The sequence below is a fragment of the Brachyhypopomus gauderio genome, chromosome 5 (genome assembly GCF_052324685.1).
Source record: "Brachyhypopomus gauderio isolate BG-103 chromosome 5, BGAUD_0.2, whole genome shotgun sequence".
Classification (NCBI taxonomy): domain Eukaryota; kingdom Metazoa; phylum Chordata; class Actinopteri; order Gymnotiformes; family Hypopomidae; genus Brachyhypopomus; species Brachyhypopomus gauderio.
In genome coordinates, this window is record NC_135215.1 from 11,583,448 (window position 1) to 11,606,720 (window position 23,273).

General features: G+C 38.7%; 1 protein-coding gene across 1 annotated transcript; it reads right to left on the minus strand.

The window, feature by feature from the left end:
• Positions 1–348: 348 nt before the first annotated feature.
• LOC143514460 (SITS-binding protein) lies at positions 349–22,733 on the minus strand. Its single transcript, XM_077005682.1, has 10 exons — positions 21,915–22,733; positions 20,860–21,031; positions 11,429–11,636; positions 11,094–11,244; positions 6,479–6,673; positions 6,097–6,365; positions 5,657–5,793; positions 5,240–5,361; positions 2,616–2,795; positions 349–2,324 (listed from the first exon to the last, which is right to left on the minus strand). The coding sequence occupies exons 1-10, from the start codon at positions 22,383–22,385 to the stop codon at positions 2,151–2,153; spliced, it is 2,079 nt and encodes a 692-aa protein (XP_076861797.1). The 5' UTR covers positions 22,386–22,733; the 3' UTR covers positions 349–2,150.
• Positions 22,734–23,273: the final 540 nt, after the last annotated feature.

Below are 23,273 nucleotides of genomic sequence, written 5' to 3' on the forward strand. Positions count from 1 at the left end.
TTTTACTTGATTTTAATGGTACACTGCAAAGAAAAAAAATTATAATTCCAAAAATTGGTTATGCTAAATGCAGCAGTTCATACAGTGTAGGTGGAGAACAGAACTGACAGCACTACCCTTGGAGGAACAGAGGTAAGATGAGGGAGGGGTCCTTCACTTTGTAAACACATTTGATTGGCTTTAAGTGGAATTAGTTACTTGTTGTTTGTATAGTGTATAGCACAGTATCACCGTGGCATAGACATGCACACTCACACACATGCTACATGCAGACTCTAATGTCAAACCATATGGATCACATGCTAAAGTACAGCGTTTGGTAAATGTGACATGCTGGAATGACACATCTTTTTGACAGTAGGAAATGTAAACTTTATTGTAAATTGACATTCTAGTTCTGTTTTACAGACTACAACACACTACAAGGCAGTAATTGCTGATTTGTCCAAAGCACTGCCAAAATACAGGGATCACACTCAGTTCAAACTCATGTAGCAGACAGAAGGAATAAACGAAAGCCTTAATATCAGCAAAACTCTTTCAATATAAAATCAAAGCAAGAGAGAGAATGGCTGTTTAAATACATATCTAAATAAACACATCACAGTTTGACTGAAATCTATGTGCTCACATAAAAAAAGATTAAGACATTTAATCATGTTCAACATGGGACCTCACTAAGACTTTCTTATTGAATTTGCTAACTTTGACCTGAGAGACATGCAGTTACAGTAAACGTTGACAATCTCACTCTGGATTAAGAAGAGATTCCCAAAAGGCTTCATGTACCAGTCACACTGATCAAGTTCTATCTCAGCACCGAAACTTTAGATGATTGTGGATTATTCTGGTTTCAGATTTAAGGACCAGTGATCAAATTAAGAGCTCCTTCAAATCCCTTCTACACATTTGTGCGCAAATGAATCAAGTGTGCAGAAACATACCCTTAATGTAGATCAGGCATATAGCACTATATAAATTATTTTATTTTTGTGTTCTCATGCATTAGAGTGGATCAATAATTTAGACTTATATCCCAATTAACATATGTAAAAATATTTGACAATTTCTTTTAAATTTAATATACACCAAAATCCATCAGATTAAGTTACTCAAATAATTCATAAGATTTTTATATCAATCAACACAGATGTGCAGTACCTATCTAAAGAGAAGTTGATATCAGTAAAGTCATCTGTTAGATTAGTCTATTAATATGATTACTAAATTAAATGTTAAAAATAACATTCAATCAATAAAGTTCCAACTGTTTGGCTGCACAATGAAACAATTGGGAACATGTGAACAGCATAAGCTGCAAGAACATAAAATGCACCTGAAAAAAACTTCCCAAATAACATTCGTAAGACTGTAAAGCTTTGACATTATTCAAGGTGGACGTCTTCTAGCAGGGGAGGTGCTCACCTCTGACCACTGTGCTGACAATGACACTGATTCAAATCCTGCACTGATGATTGTGACATTACAGACGCTGTCCCCTTTCTTATTATTTATTTGTTTTACTGGTGAGTTCTTTTGTATCATGTCAATTGAAAGGCTTTCACATTTGAGAGTAACTGTCTTGAGGTACAGGTAAAATAGGAAAATAAACATCAACGTCCAAGTGAAATGGTTGCTAAAACACATGAGGACATGTTCAACAATGTTTCTGCTCTGCCTAACGTCAGTGTGCAGCTTTGTCCTTTCCATAGTATCTACCTTAGCAGAAAGTCTATTGTCACTAATTGTTTGGTCTTCTTTAGAAAATTCATTGTTCTTAAGCGAATGAATTCTTGATGTCTTACTCCATTTAATGAGAGGTGGAAACTTTTAAGGCTGTAAGAATTTATCAAGTGTAAACCACAGATCTAAGAAAACAAATTGTAAATAAAAATACGGAATTGCACAAATAAATAGAATAAACAGCAGAGAAATGAAACCAGGTGGATTTAAAAATAAAAATAAAATATAAATCATTTCGATTTATAAAGTGCATAAGCAGAACAAGACCCTGTACCTAACCTCACGAGTTTGTCTTAAAACAGAAGATTGTCTGTGTGGAAAGTGCAACTCAAGATCGGCACATGAGAGGAAAAAAAAGAGAAAATGAGAAATAAAAAAAAAACAGATTTGTGATAGCAAGCTTGGCATCAGGGCTTCTGTACAAACACGGGCACCTCTCTGAGACCCACAGGGTAATTCTCAAGGAGCGTCCCTCCATCAAAAACTTTAGCGTTGTTTGTGTCCTGCCATGGATAGTCACTCTCTGGCAGGTAAATATCTCTCTGCAAAGCTCCTTTTTCTGTTACTGGTGCAACAAGTACCTGAAAGAAAACATGACTCAATAACAGCATATGTCTGCTGCTGACCATGTGCTAAGATCTATTAATCCTTTAATCAAAAACAGCATTAACATTTAGCAAGGGATTCCTGTTTCATATTAAATATTACTTAAATGACCTCCTATGAAAGACCTTTTTATAAATGTATATATAAATAAATAAATATATTTTTTCCCTTTTTCCTGAAGTAATGTCAGGTGTATTGTTATTGGTATTATTCTGTACAATCTTTATTCTGTCATGCTCTTTCTAACAGCCGAGATCTGAGCTTACCTTGTCTCCAATGAGAAACTCATCATTAATGGTGAACGTGACCGGATCATCAGGGCTGAGCCACCAGAGTGGGCGATAGATGGGATCTCCATTCATCTGCCATTCTTTAGCATATCTCTCTATCAGGGGCACCACAAAGTTCTGGTGCTTAGCTATGTAGAATCTGGTGATGTTCCTGACCTACAGAAAACAGGCAAAATTAAAGTCCTGGTACTCTCAGGTAGGAGGCAAATGGGAAGAGAGAGAGAGCACTGTGGAATATCCATGATGCATCTTGTGTCAATATAATGTAAATATGTAAATGAACAGTGTAGCTGATAAGATGTCCTCTTCTTTCAACAGTCTTTTGCACTGCTACAGTGATCTATGTGAGTTATGGTTAGACAAAGAATGTGAACATTGTAACAGCTGTCCATTTTATTTATTGAACACCTTCTACGCCAAAGGCTATAAGTCAGCATCCATTTACCTAAATCTTTCAGCCATTTGATTGGTAAAACTAGCTTATATCAGTAATGTAATGCTCTTCTCTTAATATGGAAAATGGATGCAAATATTTTTGTTTTGTGGTTTGACACGATACTTCTGGTGTGGAGCATTTTGAACATTCATAGAAAGGTCACAATCTTAACCTAACATCACAACCGGCACTCTAGTGATGGAAAGAAAGTTAAACCACACTCATAAAAAATGTATTTTAAGGACAAGAAAAGTTTTGTGAGATGAATTTTGAATCACAGCCTAAGTTCAATATAATTTCCAATCGAGAAAACAGGTCTGTGGTTTTCATTCTGCTTATATTTCTATTCAGACTCATCATGTCATTGATTTAATGATCTCTAATGGATGTTGGACATGTGCACACACTTACACCCACCCACACACACACATACCCACACCCACCACAGACACACACACAAACACACACACACACATACACACACTCCCGCCCACACACAGACACCCACCCCTCCACAGACACACACAGACATGACACAGATGCACATCCACACCAACTACCCCCCACCACACACACACACACACACACACACACACCCACCACAGACACACACAGACATCACACACACACACACACACACACACACACACACACACACACACACACACACACACACACACACACACCGAACCAAATGTTGTTTATATGAACAATAGCTATTATAATGGTAATATACTGCAAACTGTATGTGACTTAAAATCATTGTCCACCTTTATCCTATCATCCTACTTTCAACAGAATAAAACAACATATTTGTTTGTCCTAACAGTTACAATAAATAAACCTTGAATTGTCTATAAATTCTCTTTATCTTTCAATCCACTGTCATTTTTGAGTGCTACAATGACTGTCATTATGGTCAGGATTGAAGACCACAAATTTGAAAGGAAAGATAATGTAGACCAGATGCACCCTTAACCACAGGTAATTCTGGGGAAAGGCCAAACAATCACTCCCCAAAGCACAAGAAAAACAGTCGCCTGCAGGATCCTCTACACTCGTCTGAAACTTGAACTGTATTCCATCGGCTCAAATATACCAGTAGGTGTGACTAAACAGGCTCAACTGAGAGGGCCAGGTATTTTTCTAACCCTGTGTGAAATGTGGTTCTCATGGTCCCACACAGAGAGAGAGAGAGAATATTGTATTCTGGTGCTGTGAAGGAGAGAAAGAGGCACTTTGTTGAATCAGAGAAGAACCAGCCTAAAGCTGACCAGAGAACTAGCCCTAAATCTGACAGATGTAACTGCACATGCCCACATGCCTACTGGAGCTGGAATGCCATTATATAAGGACCTGTTGATATAGATTGGCTGTTAGCATTTGGGTGTTAAATATAAAAATAAATAAATAATTAAAATACTGCCATTTACTAAACCAATCACGGAATATAGCCAGAATATTCATTTAGCATTTCATCTAAGTTTGTTTCCCCATTCTGTTACAATCATTGTAGATCCATAACGTGCTTATGATAAGCAAAGGCCGAACATTTTGCATTGCTACATTTAGCTAAATAATTGTATTACTAGAAAAATGTAATATATGATATATATATATATATATATATATATATATATATATATATATATATATATATATATATATATATATATATATATATATATATATATATATATATATATATATATAATATGATATATATGATTTATATATACTATACTTCTCATATGTTCAATATAAGACCAAGCTCATGAACAACTACAAAGGCATTTTTCATTGGTTTTCCAACCATCTGGACACCATTTGTCCAGAACTGCCTGAATATTTGCATACTGCTTCATGGTTAAAACACCAGTGAGATTTTTGTTATAAACAAATACAAATCTTTTACAAACCAAAGCATCACTGGCGGAGAAAAAAAAAATTGTCATCATTATCTATACCCTTCCAGAATCTTATCTCACAGATAAAATATTATGCCAAAGGAAACATTCCTCGGTCCCTACTAGAGTTTATGATCATACTTAAGAGCAAACAGGGTGTAGTAGCAAGACCAGTCATCCCTTAGATGAGGTGCACATGTGTATGACCCAATGAGCTGAAGGGTAGTAGAGTGAGACTGCGTGCGCGAGCTACTCACCTGTTCATCTCCAGAAGCCCATGGTGGCGTCTGGAAACTAAGGACAGGGAGAAAGGTCACAATCTGGAGCCATCGAATAAAAAGCTCCTTGTTCCTGATTTTGTCAATGGAGAGAGAGCCTCCTGCAGTCCAGAAAAACACACACACACACACACACACACACACACACACACACACACACACACACACACACACACACACACACACACACACACACACACACACATTATGAGTCAAACATTTAACTATATACAGTATTATACAGTAAATGGAAAATGGTAGGAAAGTCATATAGCTTTTTCACATCCATCCGAAGGAAGTATTGTATATAGGTTGTAATCTGGCTCATTAGTGGAGCATGGGAATAAAATAAGTGATATATGTATGAGTGGGTTGGGGGTTTAACTCATGTATTACCTACTGCATCAGGAATGAAGAAGTTATAGCCCAGTAGGCTGTGATGCAGCAAGGATGGAATGATGCCCTTCAGACCAGCATGGCTCCAGTCAGGCTGCAGTGCACTCATACGGACGAACAAAGGCTTATGGCTGGACCTGAACTCAGAGAATGACACAGCAGATTACAGAGCCTCTACCAAAAAAGACAACAGTAGCTGGAATGCCACAAATACACCTGAGAGGAGTGACTATTAAAAATGACGATTATGACTTATGATTGTCCATGTTTTGTTCGGATGGTAGACTCTTGGGGTGAACAGAAAGGTGTCAGTAAATTTAGGACAGTTGTATATGCTGATTAGAAATATCCAAAAAGTAAGGACTATTAGATGTTAAAATCATGTAATCGAGATTTTCCATTTCAGTAAAAAAAAATTTTTAAAGAATTTTGGCCAGTACCTTGTCCCTACACTCATAATAGCATTATCCCCAATCCTCTCAGCGAGTGCAGCCAGTTGTCCAATGTACACATCTCCTTTCAGGGCAGTAGGGGCCCGCAGGGCCTGCCCCTCAAAGGGGTCGCCCTCCCCGCCCTCCAGGATGATGTATTCCATTCCCAGGTGACTGTGCAGGGTATCCACCTTTTCTAAGAACCAGTTAATGGCTTCTGGGTTGGTGATGTTCAACTTAACACAGTACTTTCCTCTCCAGTGAGTTAACAGAGGTATCTGTTCAGAATCGAGAAAAAGACAAAGAGAAAGAGATAGCAGATAAATTATATCCTTATGGCTGAACTGAATAGTAGATGTAATCTATATATGAAGACAGGCATTAAATGTACCAGTCGGGCGTGTGGGCCAGAGGGCACACTGAGCCAGTAATCCTGCATTCCATCTTGCATGTAGGTCTGAAACTGCCGTGAGTCCACACTCAAATATGGGGACAGGGTTACGGAAATGTTCAGATACTTCACAAAAGGGAGGTCCCTGGTCTCTCTTTTGGAAGACCTTTTCCTGCCACTGAGGTAATCATGGTCCTGCAGTAATCAAAGACACTCTTTTCAAGTTTGTTCGAGGACACAATAATTCAGAGAAAGCAGTTCATTTTGCTTATTAGATTCATGTAATTAGATTAAAAACCAGGATCTGAGGTTCTGTAATGCAGTGCAATGTGGTCAGATCATACAAATGACTATGTTTTATATAAGAGAAACACAGCCAGCCACATCTTTCTCAGCTGCACAAATAACCTGTGGCAGGATATCTGAGCATGTTAACACGTATCACTATCGAATCCTATCACATAACCCACACATCCTTGCCATGTAGTGCCTGTCCGAATGACTGTGCTTTCTCAGTGGCTGTGGAAGGCTGAACCGCACACTTGAGATCTGAACCTCCAGGAGTGAGGTCCAGCCCAGGAGCACTTTTTTGTTCTTTTAGTTTGAACAATATCTTACTACTGCTGCTCAAGAAAGCAGCCAGACACCAGTAATAATCATGAAATGTCAGAGTTTGCACTTTAGGAATACTATTTTACCAATTACTTTAACAGTATGGAAATATTATATATAACTATTCTTGGAAAAAAATCAGGCTCTCCTAATGGGTTTACCACAATCCCACAACTGCAGCAGAACACTAAAGAATCATTAGTTTTGCTATGATCTGTGGTGAACTGGGCAAATGAAGCATCTGGACAATAAACAGAGAACACTGGCAGCAGTGTTTATAACCACACTCCTTCTAGTATTTATAACCACATTCCTTCTAGTGTTTATAACCACACTCCTTCTAGTATTTATAACCACACTCCTTCTAGTGTTTATAACCACACTCCTTCTGGTGTTTATAACCACACTCCTTCTAGTATTTATAACCACACTCCTTCTAGTGTTTATAACCAGCCCCGTCGACAGGGGGGGACAACCGGGTCTGTTGTCCCGGGCCCCAGGGCCAGGGGGGCCCATCAAAGAGCCCAGCAATTTATTTTTTATTTTATAATTATAATATATATATATATAATATATATAATATAATATTATAATTATAATATATATATATAATAAATTACAATTATAAAATATAATATAATTTATCTATAATTTTAAATAATCTTGAAATCTTTCATTAATATAAATTTTTGTACTCAAAATAAGCTCAATGGCTAAAATATATGTTTTTTACCTATCTGCATATTTTCCATTAAGTGCATACACCCCCGCCTCCCACTGAAAAATGGTTTGATCCAGCATCGACCGTAGCTGGCTGGTACCCGTCCAACAGCGGAAAATACAGTGGTGGATAGTTAAAGTAAATACAGAAATCTGGAGCGCAGAAAAGAAAGTCGAATTTTAATGTATTTTAATGCATTGTGTTCCAGGTTTGAAAAGTGCTGGAATTTAGGTTAAAGTACTATTTCGTTTCACAATAAATGTAATTCCAGGACGAAAAATGAGAGAACGTGAAGACGTTAAGATTGGGCGTTTTGAAAATAAACAACCATTAAATAATGTAAATAAAAAGCAAATTATTTCGAGTATATGTTCTAGTGTTTATAACCACACTCCTTCTAGTATTTATAACCACACTCCTTCGAGTGTTTATAACCACACTCCTTCTAGTGTTTATTACCACACTACTTCTAGTGTTTAAAATCACATTTCTTCTAGTGTTTATAACCACATTCCTTCTAGTGTTTATAATCACACTACTCCTAGTGTTTATAACCGCTCTCCTTCTAGTGTTAATAACCACATTTCTTCTAGTGTTTATAACCACACTCCTAGTGTTTATAACCACACTCCTTCTAGTGTTTATAACCACAATACTTCTAGTGTTTATAACCACATTTCTTCTGGTGTTTATAAACACACTCCTTCTAGTGTTTATAACCACACTCCTTCTAGTGTTTATAACCACAATACGTCTAGAGTTTATAACTACAGTCCATCTAGTGGTTATAACCACCCTACTTCTAGTGTTTATAACCACACTACTTCTAGTGTTTACAACCACACTCCTTCTAGTGTTTATAACCACACTACTTGCAGTGTTTGTAACCACACTACTTCTAGTGTTTATAACCACACTCCTTATAGTGTTTATAACCACACTACTTCTAGTGTTTATGTTGTTTCCATATTAGCTGATATGTTAAGCTAATATGGAAAGGAGAAAAAAGAATTAACCATTGGCCTGTGGATTCCTTGAAATCTTGTCAAATTATCATACAATAAAAGAGCTTCCTCTGTGATTAAGAAGTCTTAATGCTGTGCTAAAGTTTTCCTTATGTGCTAAAGTATATACAACAGCAATTTACATATGGGTAATGGGCTAAAAACATAGTCCCTGTGATCAAAATCAATAGCAAGAAATAAAACGAAAAAGACAGAACCCTTTTTGACTGAGCTGAACATAATTCATTGATTTTTACCTAACACATCTCAACAAGGTCATTAAGGTCTGTTTCCTAACAGGCCAACAGATGGTGCCTACCAATGATAACATTCAAAATAGGAATGAAAACAGAAAGAAAGAAGAACAGATAAAACATAATTTTTAAAGGGTAATTTTAAGACATCTTGAATTGTAGTGGAAGTCTAAATATTTCTTAACTGCCTAAGAAGTTTTTGAAGTATTTCATATATAAGGAACAATCTCTTCCGGGAAAAGGACAGATTGACAGTTGTTTTTCACTATTATCTTCTTCTGGTTACCACTTCTAATCTGCCTGATGGAATTCAGCATGGAAAGAAGTATAACCTCAATGAGGTGACAGGCTGTGCTTCTGGAATAAGACCCAGAGAACTGCTTCCCCTCCCGGGTATATGAGCAGCTTACTGCATTACTGTAATATTAAACTCGACTGGAGAAGTTGTTGTTGGCTTGTTGCCTTCTCCACTCTGTGAGTGCACAACTCTCACGACTTCACTCAGATTCACCTGGCTAAGTAATCACATCAGTTGCCTATTTGCTCTGAGGTTTTAGGTTATGGGGCTGGTGTAAATTACCTGGTGTGTAAGTATTCAGCTGGAACCTCTTACAGCCACAATGGCTTCTTCCACCTCACGGTTTGCATACACATGACTACCATAAGTTTGCATTTTATACATTAAATACATTTTTATATGCACATGGTGTATAACCATTATCAGAGCTGAAAAAGATAAACCTCTCATAGAAGCTATAATAGAAAGTGAATGCATATTCTCAGCTCTCCTCTGCATAGCAAACTCAGTGGAAAGCAGTTGTCTCCTTGCTGACATTTCAGTGAACCTGAAAAGTGCCCCTCCATCTCTGGGCACAGGGCCCTGCAACTCTCTGCCCCAGATCCACCGTGAAAAATAAAACCGTTCAGTTCTCAGCTACTGACTAGCACCAAACCATTCCTCAGCTAGACTGATCAAGTTAACGACAAATCGGGTGACTTTAATGTTAGCTGTGTTATGCACCGACCCAACCAGGTCTTGGGGTAACCCTGTTAGCCTTGCAGTATAGGTCTTTCCAAGCCCCAGGCTGTGGCACTGACTATCAGGAACTTCACAAACTTTGGATCACACTGAATGTCGAGCTTTTAGCACTTTCCCCTGTTCTCATGCGACACCACACGCCATGCAGCCTTGACATTTTTCAAAGGTCAAACTAAGATTTAAGTAAAAAAGATACTAAAAATAAAAAACAAATAAGAGTGTCGTCGTATTAAAAATCACAATAAACAATTGCAATTGATCTGGTTATATCAATAAATACCAGCCAATTCTGCAATACAAAATGTAACATATACCCAAGACAATTTAGACAAATTAAAATCTGCACTACTAAATGTGGTCAAACAACAAGATCTGCATTACAAACTACTGGCCACTTTCCATGTTAATCAAATAGCTTCATCAAATCTTAATAGTATATCAGACAGTGATCAAATCAAATCAATTCATTATCCTGCATCAAGCTGTTGTTGTGGGAAATAAGTGATTGTAGCTACCAGGTAGCAGTTGACGGCCACAGGGCCTTGGCTGCTGAAACAGGTGCAAAGCCCAAGCCAGCTGACTGACTTGAGCACTGAGCTCAGAGCCCAGAGCTGGCCCAGGCCCTAGGAGGTCAGAGCTTGGGGAAACACACTCAAGGCGCTAAACATGGAAACGGAGAAGCCCGTTGAACTGCTGACCTGAAGGGGTCATCTGTATTACAGTGTTTCTGTTTTTGTTATTTCTAGTTGTTGTTTGTTTACTTGTTTGTTTTTGTGTTAATCTGGAACACGTCTACTTACAGTCAATTTTCATGCATGGCTTTTTCAATAAAGATATTGCAGATTCGCCACTGCTTATTTTTTGACTTACTGAAAGCCTTTTAAAGACAATAAAACTTGTTACTGTGTAACGTCTGACCAATGTCCACCTTCTAGTATTACTGAAGGTGAAAGGGGAGTATCCAGCAAATCGGAGCATCACCCACCACATTGGAGAGGAGAGACGTGGAATGTTCATCAAGGATGATGACCCCCTCCTCCAGATGGTGGCTCTTTAGCTGGTTGGAGAACGTTCTCAGCTCCCTCTCAACCTTTGCTCCTGAGTTCACATTTGTGGTAAGCTTCCAGAAAGGCAGCCTTAAGAATGAAAAAAACTGATCACATTATTAGATAAGGTCACTGCGTTTAAGTAACACACTTCCTCATTTCCCGCATTTCATTACCTACACATAAGCTAACTAAGCTGGATTTACTGAGAGCAAATGTACTATATGGAGAGATACTTCATTAACCATTTTGTTTAAGGATGATTAGGTCATACCGTAAGACATTCATGTTGGGCAGTTTTCGAACAGGTGTAGACAACTGTTGTATTGACTCTTGGTGGATGGCTTTGATATTTTGTCCAACGCAGACAGTGTACTGCAGGGGCATTCGTTCCATGTTGGGTCCTGTCTGAAGACAGAACTGCTTCATCTTCTCCACCCCAACATGCAATGGGACATGTGGGGCCACAATTACTGCCACACCTTCAAGAGACCAAATGACTCATGAATGTCCAGCTCAACAATGTTGATTATGCACCTACTCATTAACGTCGACATCAAAACCTTTTTTAGATTTCCGGTGATTTCAAGAACCTCATTTTTGTAGTCTAGAAGAAACAAAAATGTTTTTCATGCATCACAAACACATTTTCAGAGCAAATATCTTTTGTCTTCCTATGTCAAGCACCTTGTCATGGTAGGTGGTGCCACCTCCACAGAGGAGCCGCCCACTTCACATCACTCCGCCTCTGGTTCACTCCATCAATCACAATCACCCACTTACTCATTATCACGTGCACCTGCCCCTCATTTCACTTACACCTTATAAGACCGCAGGTCCCACCAGTCTGTGCTGTGCATTCGACCTGCGCGTGACATCATTCGCTGCCTACTCTTCCTACGCCAGGACTAAGTGACTCTTACACCTTTTGCATATATCTTGCTAAACGCTTCGACCGTGCTACACTCCTTTTGTTTCTTTAATTTCAGTGTGAGCTGTGCTTGGTTGTCTTCATGGAGCCTGACATTAAAGAAATATTTGACCACTCACTCCGTCTGCTGCTTCTGTCACGCCGTTACACACCTCAAACCCTCACACAATAATAGGTTAATGAGCTAAGCTAGAACCCCTCACTATTTGAGGCTGAGAGTTGTGCATCTGCTCCTGTATTTTGTACCTTATATTTTTGAATGAACAGCAAAAACAGATTTTAAAAATAGGATGAACAATTCTGTGCTATATTCTGTTATAGTTAATCCATATTTAGAACTGCTCCCATGAAGCAGGGCCCTGTGTGCACACCACTGTGAGAACAGACCTCGAAGACCTGCATTATATTTTCTGGAACATCATTCAAAAACTACTTAAGTACTGTTAAAATATCAACATTTAAGAAATTGCAAAATAGTAAAAAAAAATCAGACCTTCTCAGTTCATAAATACTGTCTGTCACCAGACAGACATGTTGTTGGTGAGTAGTTGGATTGTGCATCTGTCTTTGTTCAGCTTTATCGTGTTTTTTTGTTTTGTTTTGTTCTACTGAGCATTTGTGGCAGACGGCTTGAGCCAGCCGGGAGTGAGGGGCCCGGCCGGGAAGAGGAAGCAGTGCCCATGTGTGCGCAGCAGAAGCTGGGTGGTGGCCAGTGTGAGAGGGGGGGACTGGGCGTTGTGACTGGACAATGGCTGTCACTGCAACACAGCTATACTTGGGACTGGATTAAAAAGCAGGTGTTTGTGGATTTGCCACTGGAATAACATGACTACCTAAAGGCACTGACCACAGCGTTCCAGCAACATTTGAGGCAGATGCCAGCGATGTTACTGATCAAGTGGCTCTGCTTCCGGATACCACAGCTAGAAAGACCGACTCCCGCCGCCTGGGTTGAGTGCATAACCAGCAAACGACTCACTGCCTTTAATGAGGTTGACATGTTCATGTAGCTGCTATGACCGGGTGGCACAATAATTGGGAAGCAGCAACCGTCCAACTATAGGCCCGTCACCATCAGCTGAGTGAACATTATAGGAAGACGTTTAGATCATTTGATGGGGGATGCACACATCGATGATCATCTGGCTGGCTCTGACTGGTTCACCTCGCCGGCTCTGCAGAGTGGGCAATGTACACAAGTACCAAAGAGAAGATTATGGCTATATTATGGCCTATTTTGTTCATTGTTATTATATAATTGATATAATGCTACAGTGAAATGATGGGTATCAGAGGAGATGCCAGGTACAAACTAAGTTTCACTGTTTTGACGTGGTTTTGGTTGCAAAGCAGCAAAACGAGAAAATATGAGCTCTCCTGCATTTCCAAAGTGTCATGTTACAACCACGGACCCCTCCCTTCGGGGATGTGTATATAAGTAGTTCCTGTGGGTGTGGTTATCTTGCTTATGTGCCCACCCATTTCCTCAGTGTAACGTTACACGCGGGGTTCATTATGTGTATAGTATATATTGTGTGTGGTAGTCTTGTCCCGTACTCATCTTTGTGAGTCTCTAACGTGTCTGCATGTTACACGTGTTTAGTGATACGGTCTATCGTCGCTTTCTACATCAATAAACTACATGTATGAGGTATACTCGTCTCTGCATACTGCCTCTGCTTATTTGGAAAAACTGCACTGTCCCGGCCAAAGTATCAGAGAAAACCAACTTGCAGCATTGACTTTACAGAGAACGTTGATGTTTTATATTTAAAAAAAATTTTATTGAAAAAAGTAATTAGGAAAAGCAAAACAAAATAAAACAAATAAAAAATTACCTGTATTGAAAGCTGAACCCTATTCCTTCATTTATCCCAGGGACACATCGAGTACAAGCCAACATGCTGCTCTTGTGTTTTATCCGTTGACTGGGTACAACAAATCTGCAGTGTGCTGGCTAATGTTAGACAATGTTACAGTGCCAAGTAAGATGATGATTCATGTCAAATGCTGACAGGATATTTTATATGGCTTGGAGATGTTGACAAAGAAAGACATAGCAGACATTATTCAAAAGAGTTAGCTAGATAGCTCATTTAGATTATGCTGATTTATCGGGTGGCTGTATTCATTAAGATAAAAATGACAGAAAACTACACGACTACTAACTACTAAGGTTACATATGATGCAGAGTACATTCATATATAAGGAAAATACCCTTCTCTTTTTGGTGTATTTAGTGTAAACCTAAGTTTTCCTTATTAAAATAGCTAACTAGGTAGTTAGCTAATTTGTCAGAGCAGGTGATTGGGAGTGAGATTGCCTAATTGCCTAAGCAATTCATTCTAAGCTGTTTGATAATGCAGTCAACCAGAGGGCTCAAGCACTCTATTATTATCTATGTTCTAATCCAGAGAGCTATAACATAAAATACACTGATGTATGGATTTATAGGCAACAATGTACAATTTACTTTTCTTCATTTTCTTCTTCTTCAAAGCTCTAATATCACAACTTGCTACTGTGCGGCATACAGTAGTTAGAAATACAGAAAACAAACAGGTTTGTGTGTTTGATAAGCAAGATCAAAGGTGAGCAGGTAAGCTCAGTCTGCAGGTCAGCAAAGTGTGGGTGCACACTGAAGTGGAGACTGTTTATGCATACATCCATATGTACTGGATGAAGACAAAGGCATAGAATTATATGTGCCATTTTTAGAGCATTTGGGAGTTTTCCTTGGAAAGTAATTTTGATTAACAGAGGTGAATTTTATTATATTCAATAACATGCATTTAATTAGAGTAACATTTTCTAATTGTCTATCCTCATGTACTACTTGTCTTTTAGCAAACTCTAGCAATCTTTTTTAGCAATCTTCCTTTCTCCCATTTTACAGTTCTGTTTCTGTTTGTTGGCGTTGTTCTGTTTGTTCTGTTTCTGGTGTGTTAGACTTAATGTTGCAATAAAACAGCAATTCCATCAGCAGAATTGGCACTTTCTGCTTCTTTTCCACTCAAACAATAAGTAATCAAAGATGTTCAAATATGTTATTGCATCAGAATATTACACATTGTAAAACACAACTTTGGAACATGCTTAAGAGAGAGGTCCAGGCACACGGGAATACGCATGTATGAGTTAATATAAGAAAGGTACCAAGGTTACTGCAGTCAGCAGATCATTTTTATAACTATAATCTTGGTCTAAGAAGAGTAGATGTTTCAGAAGAGTGTGTTAAAGGCTTCCTCAGACATTTTGGGTGGAGTATCTCCGCACATATGAAATGATGTGAACCAGATAATTGTGTCCACAGATGTGGCTGCCCTCCCAGGAATTCCTAATGCCTCTCAGATTACTCCACCATGTCCGAGTACACCCTCGTACACACACACACACACACACACACACACACACACACACACACACACACACACACACACACACACACACACACACACATACAATCTTGTTTACTATCTTTGTAGGGATCTTCAATCAACATAATGATTACTGTAGCTAATTAATGCTACATGTACACCTAACCCTAAGCATGATCCTAACCCTAACCTTGACCTCAGTGTCAATTTTTGTAAAAAAGCATTTGTACCCATGGGGCCCACAATGTGTCTCCAGAAGGTCAAATATGTCATATGTTCCTATACATTTGGACCCCACAGAGAGCTTCAGCAACTCCCCACTCCCCCAAATAAAAAGGCTGCATTTAAAGGTGCAAATATGTGAACATTCGCGTTTACATTTTCTTCATTGGACAGATGCTCATATCCAAAGAGACTTATCAATTATTATCAGACAGCATCTGTACTCCCTGGGACACTGGCTAAGAATGAAAAAAGGATGTGGTTATCAAGATACTCCTATTCACTAAATCACTGCCAAGGCTGAAAAGAATAAGAAAAAGAATCTTTTTCTCTCAAATCTGATTTTTTATGTCTCAGTAATGTACATGAATACAAATCTACAGGAAGGAAACTATAAATAGCATTGAAGGGTTTTAAAGCATTAAAATACCTTAAGAGTTTGCCTGATACATTTTTGGTCATGCAAATAATTTGGGCTAAAGAAAGAAAGAAGTGGAAAAAAGATCAAATGAAAAGGGATACAAAATGTATGTGTGTGAAGTTGGGAGGACTTGCACATGGTTCTCTTTTTTATATCAATCAACCCTGAGTCAGAGGGATTTCACCTATGAGCCTTCAAAAGCCAAGAGGCCCCTTCTCACAGAGCATATAACACATAGGAATCTGGAGTGCGGGGAATCAATAACTGCCATTTGGCAAAATTTAAGAGACTTTTAGTTTAAATTATGACCAAGGTCTCTTATTTTTAGTACAATTCCCTACAGTAAATACTACCAGCTTTCCTGAAATATTTTCCATAGTTTCAAAGTAAAGAAAAATGCTTAATTATGTCTTCCTTTCTCTTTTCCCTAAGAAACTTACAAACTTACAAAGAAAAACCATTTACATGAGTGAAATAATGAATCAAGATATTTCTAAATAAGAATGATATATTAATCCCTATTTTGTACTTGCATTTATTAAGTAAGCCGTTCAACCACATGGAAACCATAAAAACTGGATTGAAAATCTGCTGGGTCAGACGGACACCACTGCTGATCTTTTCTGGGATGAGAGGGGGGAATTAAATATGTCTGCCACATGGGCTCTTTCCACATGTATATTATGACTCAAGTACATGTATAGGAATAAAGATGATGATTAATGCGGGTTAAATTTATTAGGATGCATTTGAACCTTCTAGATAATGAATGAACAGGGAGAATGGAAAAATGTAATGGGACTCTACCACACCTGTAATTGCACAAAAAGTAAAAGTGGGGAAAATGCACAATATATATGAAAAAACGGGAAAAAAATTCCCATTAAAGGAATAAAGGAAAATGTGAATATTAGGATGTTTAAAGGAACTATTTTCTGAGGGAAGGTTGTTAAGGTCAGTTAAGAGTTAGATAATTATGTCAGATCAAGCCAGAGAGCTGAATAGAATAGAATAGAATAGAATAGAATGAATGGTTATGAAATATGGCAAGAACCTTTTGGTGACATTTCCATGCTTTATTGGATCTGTTTGCATGTTCTCTATAATGAATGCACATACCGCCCAACAGTGAATTCCTCTTTTCCAATTCACCTCTCATAACATTCAGTACATTGGCAGCTGGAATAGCTGCTACAGTTATGTTGAATTTAACCTAATCCTCCCTAATAAACCTTGATAAAAATTCTCAATTGTTTCTATTAAAAACAAGCCTTAGACACGCTTTAGAGGAATTATTACAGACCCCTGCAAACATCAGTTCTGGGGCATGTGCTATAATGGATTAGTTTATCAAAAATCCCATTCCTAGGTTTGAGACAGCATGAAAAGTCAGACAGCATTATCAGTGGCGGACTTAGAAATTTGGGGGCTCAAGGCGAATTTAGCTAGGGGGCCCTTCAACATTAATATGCGAGAAATAAGTCAGCTAATCAGGGGGCCCATACAGTGGGCTGCAGTGGGAGGGGCCCAAGGCAGTTGCCTAGCCACGCCTCTATGCAAAGACCGCCTCTGAGCATTATGACCCCTCTCTTTCCTTGGGATTGGCTGGTTTAGTGTCAGGTGCACTAGGGTTAGGGCACTCATAAGTACAAGTCATGATAACAACCTTCAGCTATCTCCCCAAGTCTAATCTGTTGTCATGCACTGAGGAAACTTCAAAGTACGCCAACAAATCAATGTGATTTAGTAGAGGATTCCCTGCGAGCACCCAAAGGTTTATATTAGGGGATAGTGAAAAGTACTGTGGTAGTACTACTTGCTAAAGAACTGTGGTTACCTTAATTAAATTTAAAAAATTGAAAATATCATATAATAATTGCAATACATACATACACGTATACATAAAGACCTGTCAGACTCAAACAAAGACAAGTCTGACACGCACATTAAAACGCACATTAAATAGACAAACCACATAAGCCCCGAGTGATGACGAGACGAGCCACAGGTGAGACGAATGAACACATTCAGACGCAACCGCACCCATGGAGATCCACAGACGCAGACGACTAGACGTAGACAACGTAAACACACGCCCAAAAGGGAGGGGTCAGGGGCCGTAACGTGACAAAACATTATGCAGCAGAGTTTTGTAGGCTATGTGTCAGAAATGTCCCTTCTTTTCCTTGTGACACTATAGGCAATTTCCAAATCTGCAGGAAAACACAGAACTGAACACTAATAAAATGGAATAGATGTACTTACTGACACTTCCGTTTAATAGATGATGTACTACATGAAACACACTTACACTGCATGAACTCACATTTACTACTTTTAAGCAAATAGAGGTTCTCAGGCCAGCACTGAAAATATTAGTTTATCGCAGGTTAACCAAAAAAATCTGAATGGAAGTCCCAGGGAGCTGTGGCTTTGCCTTCTGAACCTCTGACTACATCAGCCATTGTTATGCTAATGTATGCAGTAATATTCATTGATACAGTTTTGGTTGTTTTGGCTCAGAATTTCAGATAATTGGATTTAAGAATGAAACAGTTAAGATGAAACATGATTGAACATGATTGTGAACATGTGAAATCAGTGCTTTATGAAAAAGATAATGCTGTTAAATGATGATGATGGGACACACATGTAAAAACTGCTTTAGAAATACAGTTATTATATAACATTGTATTAGTGCATGAAAATGTATTATCAAATGCAAGTAATCACTGGAGACTTTAGCTGCAAAAGCTATTAAACTATTTACATTACATTGCTGGAGGGACTGGGCTGCCCAATAACCTTCCTAGTCACGTTTTTAGTAGCATCCCATGTTATTATTGCACATAGGAAACAGTTTGAGAACTGTATTAGTTTACTGTCATTTCCTGACATTAAACACCACCAGCAGGTATACACTTTCCCTAAAACATAAAACCATCCTCAGCTGTGGATATGAGACACACACTATAGATGAAAAAGTATTTTAAGGTGAGGGAATTGCAGTAAAAAACTGGCTATATCACTGACCTAACATGGCAAGAAAGCTCCCAAGCGCCCAGTGATGTATATGGCTCAGTGAAAACTTTGTCTAAGGGGGTAGTCAGAAGGTGAGGCAGATCTTAAATACCACCAGACAGACCCTAGTTTGCTCAGGCACTTGCGGGACACAACTGCCACCATGAATGGGTCAGACACCAGCTAGGGGTTCGCTGCAGTACTGGTTCCTACAGATTTGTCAGGAGAGCCTAAGCAAGCGGAATGCTGAAGCCCAGTCTGGACCTCCACACGCTCCATGCAGACGTCCAGCACTGTCTGGTGAACAGCCATGGGGGGAGATGGCATGTGATAACACACTCACCTCGCCAGCATGTGCCTTGCGCAGTGGCAGGCAACAGCACTCTAGTACAATTGAACTGAATTGAACTTAATAAACTTTATTGATCCCACGAGTGGGAAATTCATGGAAACTAGAATTTAATTAATTTTTGAGACTACAGAGTAAGGCAGATTTTGCTTAACTGGTCAATTACTTTCTGTGGCTTCAACACTTTCTATATAAAGGGATGCAGTTCTCCCATAGTGTACACAACATGGGTGTTTAGAGGTAAGCTGACGGTAAGTTACCTGCACACTCAGTTTCAATAAATGTCAAGTCAAAAAAGTGTCAAGCTACAAATAAAAAAGGGCCATGCTATACATTTTATTAAGCTTTTATCTGCTTACTTAGGAAACCGCTTTGGTCAGGAGCTCAACATTTTTTTCTTATAAAGTGGGGCACTTAAACAGAGAGGTGTTCTGCTAATGATGGCTGTCAATTAGGTTGAGAAGGGATTCGGATCATGTAACCCTTTAAGTTTAACTAAACACACTATTACATAATGCCTGAATGCGTATGCAAACAGTCCTCTCTAGGAAATCACAACAGGCTTTTGTTTGAGTTACATGATGATAATTATATCCCGTGTCATGCTATTTGCTTTAATCTAATTCTGTTCAGCTGTCTGGAACATAGATTCCCACTTTCACCTTGGCTCAATTTGTCAACCTTACACACTTAGACAAGTGAACAGATTCAAACACACGCACACACACACACACACACACACACACACACACACACACACACACACACACACACACACACACACACACACACACAGTTTACATGCTAACTAAAGATTTAGCTTCTACCACAAGTTAACGTCATTATTGAGTTGTGTGCTGTGTCTGCAGGGGAGTATCTTCATTGTGTGAGAAAGTGCATACATGCATTCAAGGTTCGGTGTTCAGCTGCTCAGGCACAAATGCCTTTCATAGCAGACCCAGTGTTCTGGAGCCCAGGGGTCTCAATGATGACCCCTCCAATGAATAACATTAACCATTTGCATCTATTGGCATGGCATCCGTCCACCCGATCAAACTGACACCCAGAAATAACCACACACATTATTACTATCACCACAGTTCTGGCCTGTGTGCTGGCCTGTTTTTAGATTATCAAAAGACAACTGTTGAGAGATTCCAAAAGGTTAAAAAAAGACAATGTGCTTTGTTCTCTAATCAAGAGACAGCTTTGAGTGTTTAGCTGGAGGCAGTAATCCTTATGCCTGTATTATACACAAATATACCATAAAAAAACATTTCATATTGTTCATTTATTCACTACCAGACACATTCAACCATGAGGACAAGCCATGAGGATAGGTGACCAATGCTGTCATGGGAACATTTGTTGATGTGAACTGACCTGATGAGCCAAGAAAGTAGCGTTCTAGAGTTGATCCAAAGCCAGATGGGTTGTCCCTTAGGTCACTGATGGTAAATGGCTGCATGGAAACATCTATGTTGTTTATTGGCCAGTTGGGTGCTCGGACACTGGCTCCACCATACCACGACATGTTGACCATGGAGAAGCAGTCCTGAAAATGAAAGAGTGAGAGATACAATTGTTCACCTTAAATTGTGCAGTTCTTGTGTGTTTTTTCTTTAATAAAAAACATACTAATGATTTCGCTAAAATGAAGGATTTGCTTTAATCTGTTCTAGTTTTTGTTTATATGTAATTTTTTGACAAATGTAACATGTTTTTGATTTAATTAATAGCCATTATGCGTCCCTGGTCATAGCAATATAATGAATAACTTCAGATTTTTGGCATATTACCTCTGACAACACATTATAAAGAATTATTTTAATTTCTTTTTCATTATCCTATTTTTAAATATCCAGTATCTTTCCTGTTCATATGATGTGTAAAATGCCGTGGTCATATCATCTACAGTGGCAGCAAAGTTTGACTGCAGCCTGCAGAGACTCCTGTGGAGTTTGAGCCTGGATGTTAGGTTAACACGTGACAGGGAATTACTCATGTAGGGAATGTACAAAATGAAGGGATTAATCACTAAAACTTCAAAATTGCTTTAGCACTTAGTCTTTGCAAAACAAAGAGATGTTTGCATGTATGAACTAGTTAAATCTATTATAAACTATTGCTTGAGTCTAAACCAACAAGTTGCATACATGTGTAGTCAACTGTGCCAAGCATTATATTAAGTTTAACTTTATTAATCTTCATTTATCTATAGTCTTGAAATGACTATGAACTAAATACGTATGTTTGTATGGGCAATATGCAAAACTGCACTGTTCAGTTAACTGCTCGGCCTAAGGCGAAAAATACATGCAGCTGCATTTAAGTGTCATGTTCATAGCCATGTAATGAACAAATATGGATAAATTAATGAATTTCTTAAAGGATAGTAAGGATAACGACTAATAATAATATATTACAAATTGCTTTACCTTCAGGCTTAAATGACAATGGACTGGGGTCCAGGTCAGACTATAGCATTCTGTCTCTGATTCGTCAAATGTTTCCAGCGAGATCTTCACCTCCGCAAATGAGTCCCATGTATAGCAGAATTCGGTTTTATTGAGCCAACACATGTTCCGGAGGAACGGAACCTCTGTATCAGCACTCATAATATTCCCTACGTCAATTTCCACAAATGTCTTGTCTTCTGCGAGTGTCTGAACGACTAGAGAGTGCGTTCTTCGCTCCCAAACCAGTCCACTAAACCCCCCCTTTAGGATCCAGTTCTTGTTGGGTTGATCAACAACTTGCCAATAAATGATCCCAATGGTCATAACAAAGAAGACAGCTACTCCGAGACACGCAACGGCTCCTTTCCAGGTTTCGTCCATTTCTTTCAAACCCGTATCCCACGTTACCTCTGGGATTGGACTTGGGTTTCTATTTCGAGTTTGAGGCATGTTGCTTTCAAAAGAGCAAGAATGAAATCAAAAGTGAAAAGAAAATGTTTACAGAAATCTGTAGATGCCTCATCATGTCATTGCAATGACATGACAAGAAAAAAGACTGATATTTGAATTTATTCTGAACTCGCCTGTCCTCTCTTGCAGCCTATCTTGTCCACAAATGAGCTGCCATGTGTAGATCGCTGTCAAGTTATCCTTAAGCCAGAAAATGAAAAAAAAAGAAGTTGATTTACCACATGCTCTTAGCAGCATATATTTAGTTTAATTTATAGCATTGATCGCGGAAGAGTGAGCAGTCGTAACCCAGTGTGAAAGCAATGCCTGCGAATAGCTCCTTCACAGCTTATTTGCTTGCCCTGCACTTTTCGCCGGACTCTGACGTAACTCCAAACCGCTTGTTCAAAAAGGAGGAGAGGAAAGTGATTAGGGTACCACGCGCTTTGTAATTCCCAGGCCACTGTTTGGGAAAATTACTTTGTAACGTTAAGTCCGGCATTTTGCAACCTGCTCTGTTCCAACGTGCACGTCTATCGGTTAGTATGCGCGTATAAACTGTAGGGGAATTGAAGTTTGAGTTTAAATGTAATTTACTTTAGAACGTATATTCTATTACAAAAATTGTCATACCGAACACGAACATGGATTAAATGCATATTGCTAGTTCACTAATGCATCCGCCAGATGCACGCCATTCTTTGCGCAAAGCCATACGACCATTAGCGCTTTTGTGAACTTTTTCAAAGCAAATGCATAATGGTTTAGTTACACGTACATTTTAGCTTTAATTCATAGTTTATTTTTTTACATTTTAAGTATTCTTCGAGTAGCTTTATCTGACAGTTATATAAATCACAGGACCAAAGAACCTTTATAATATACTAC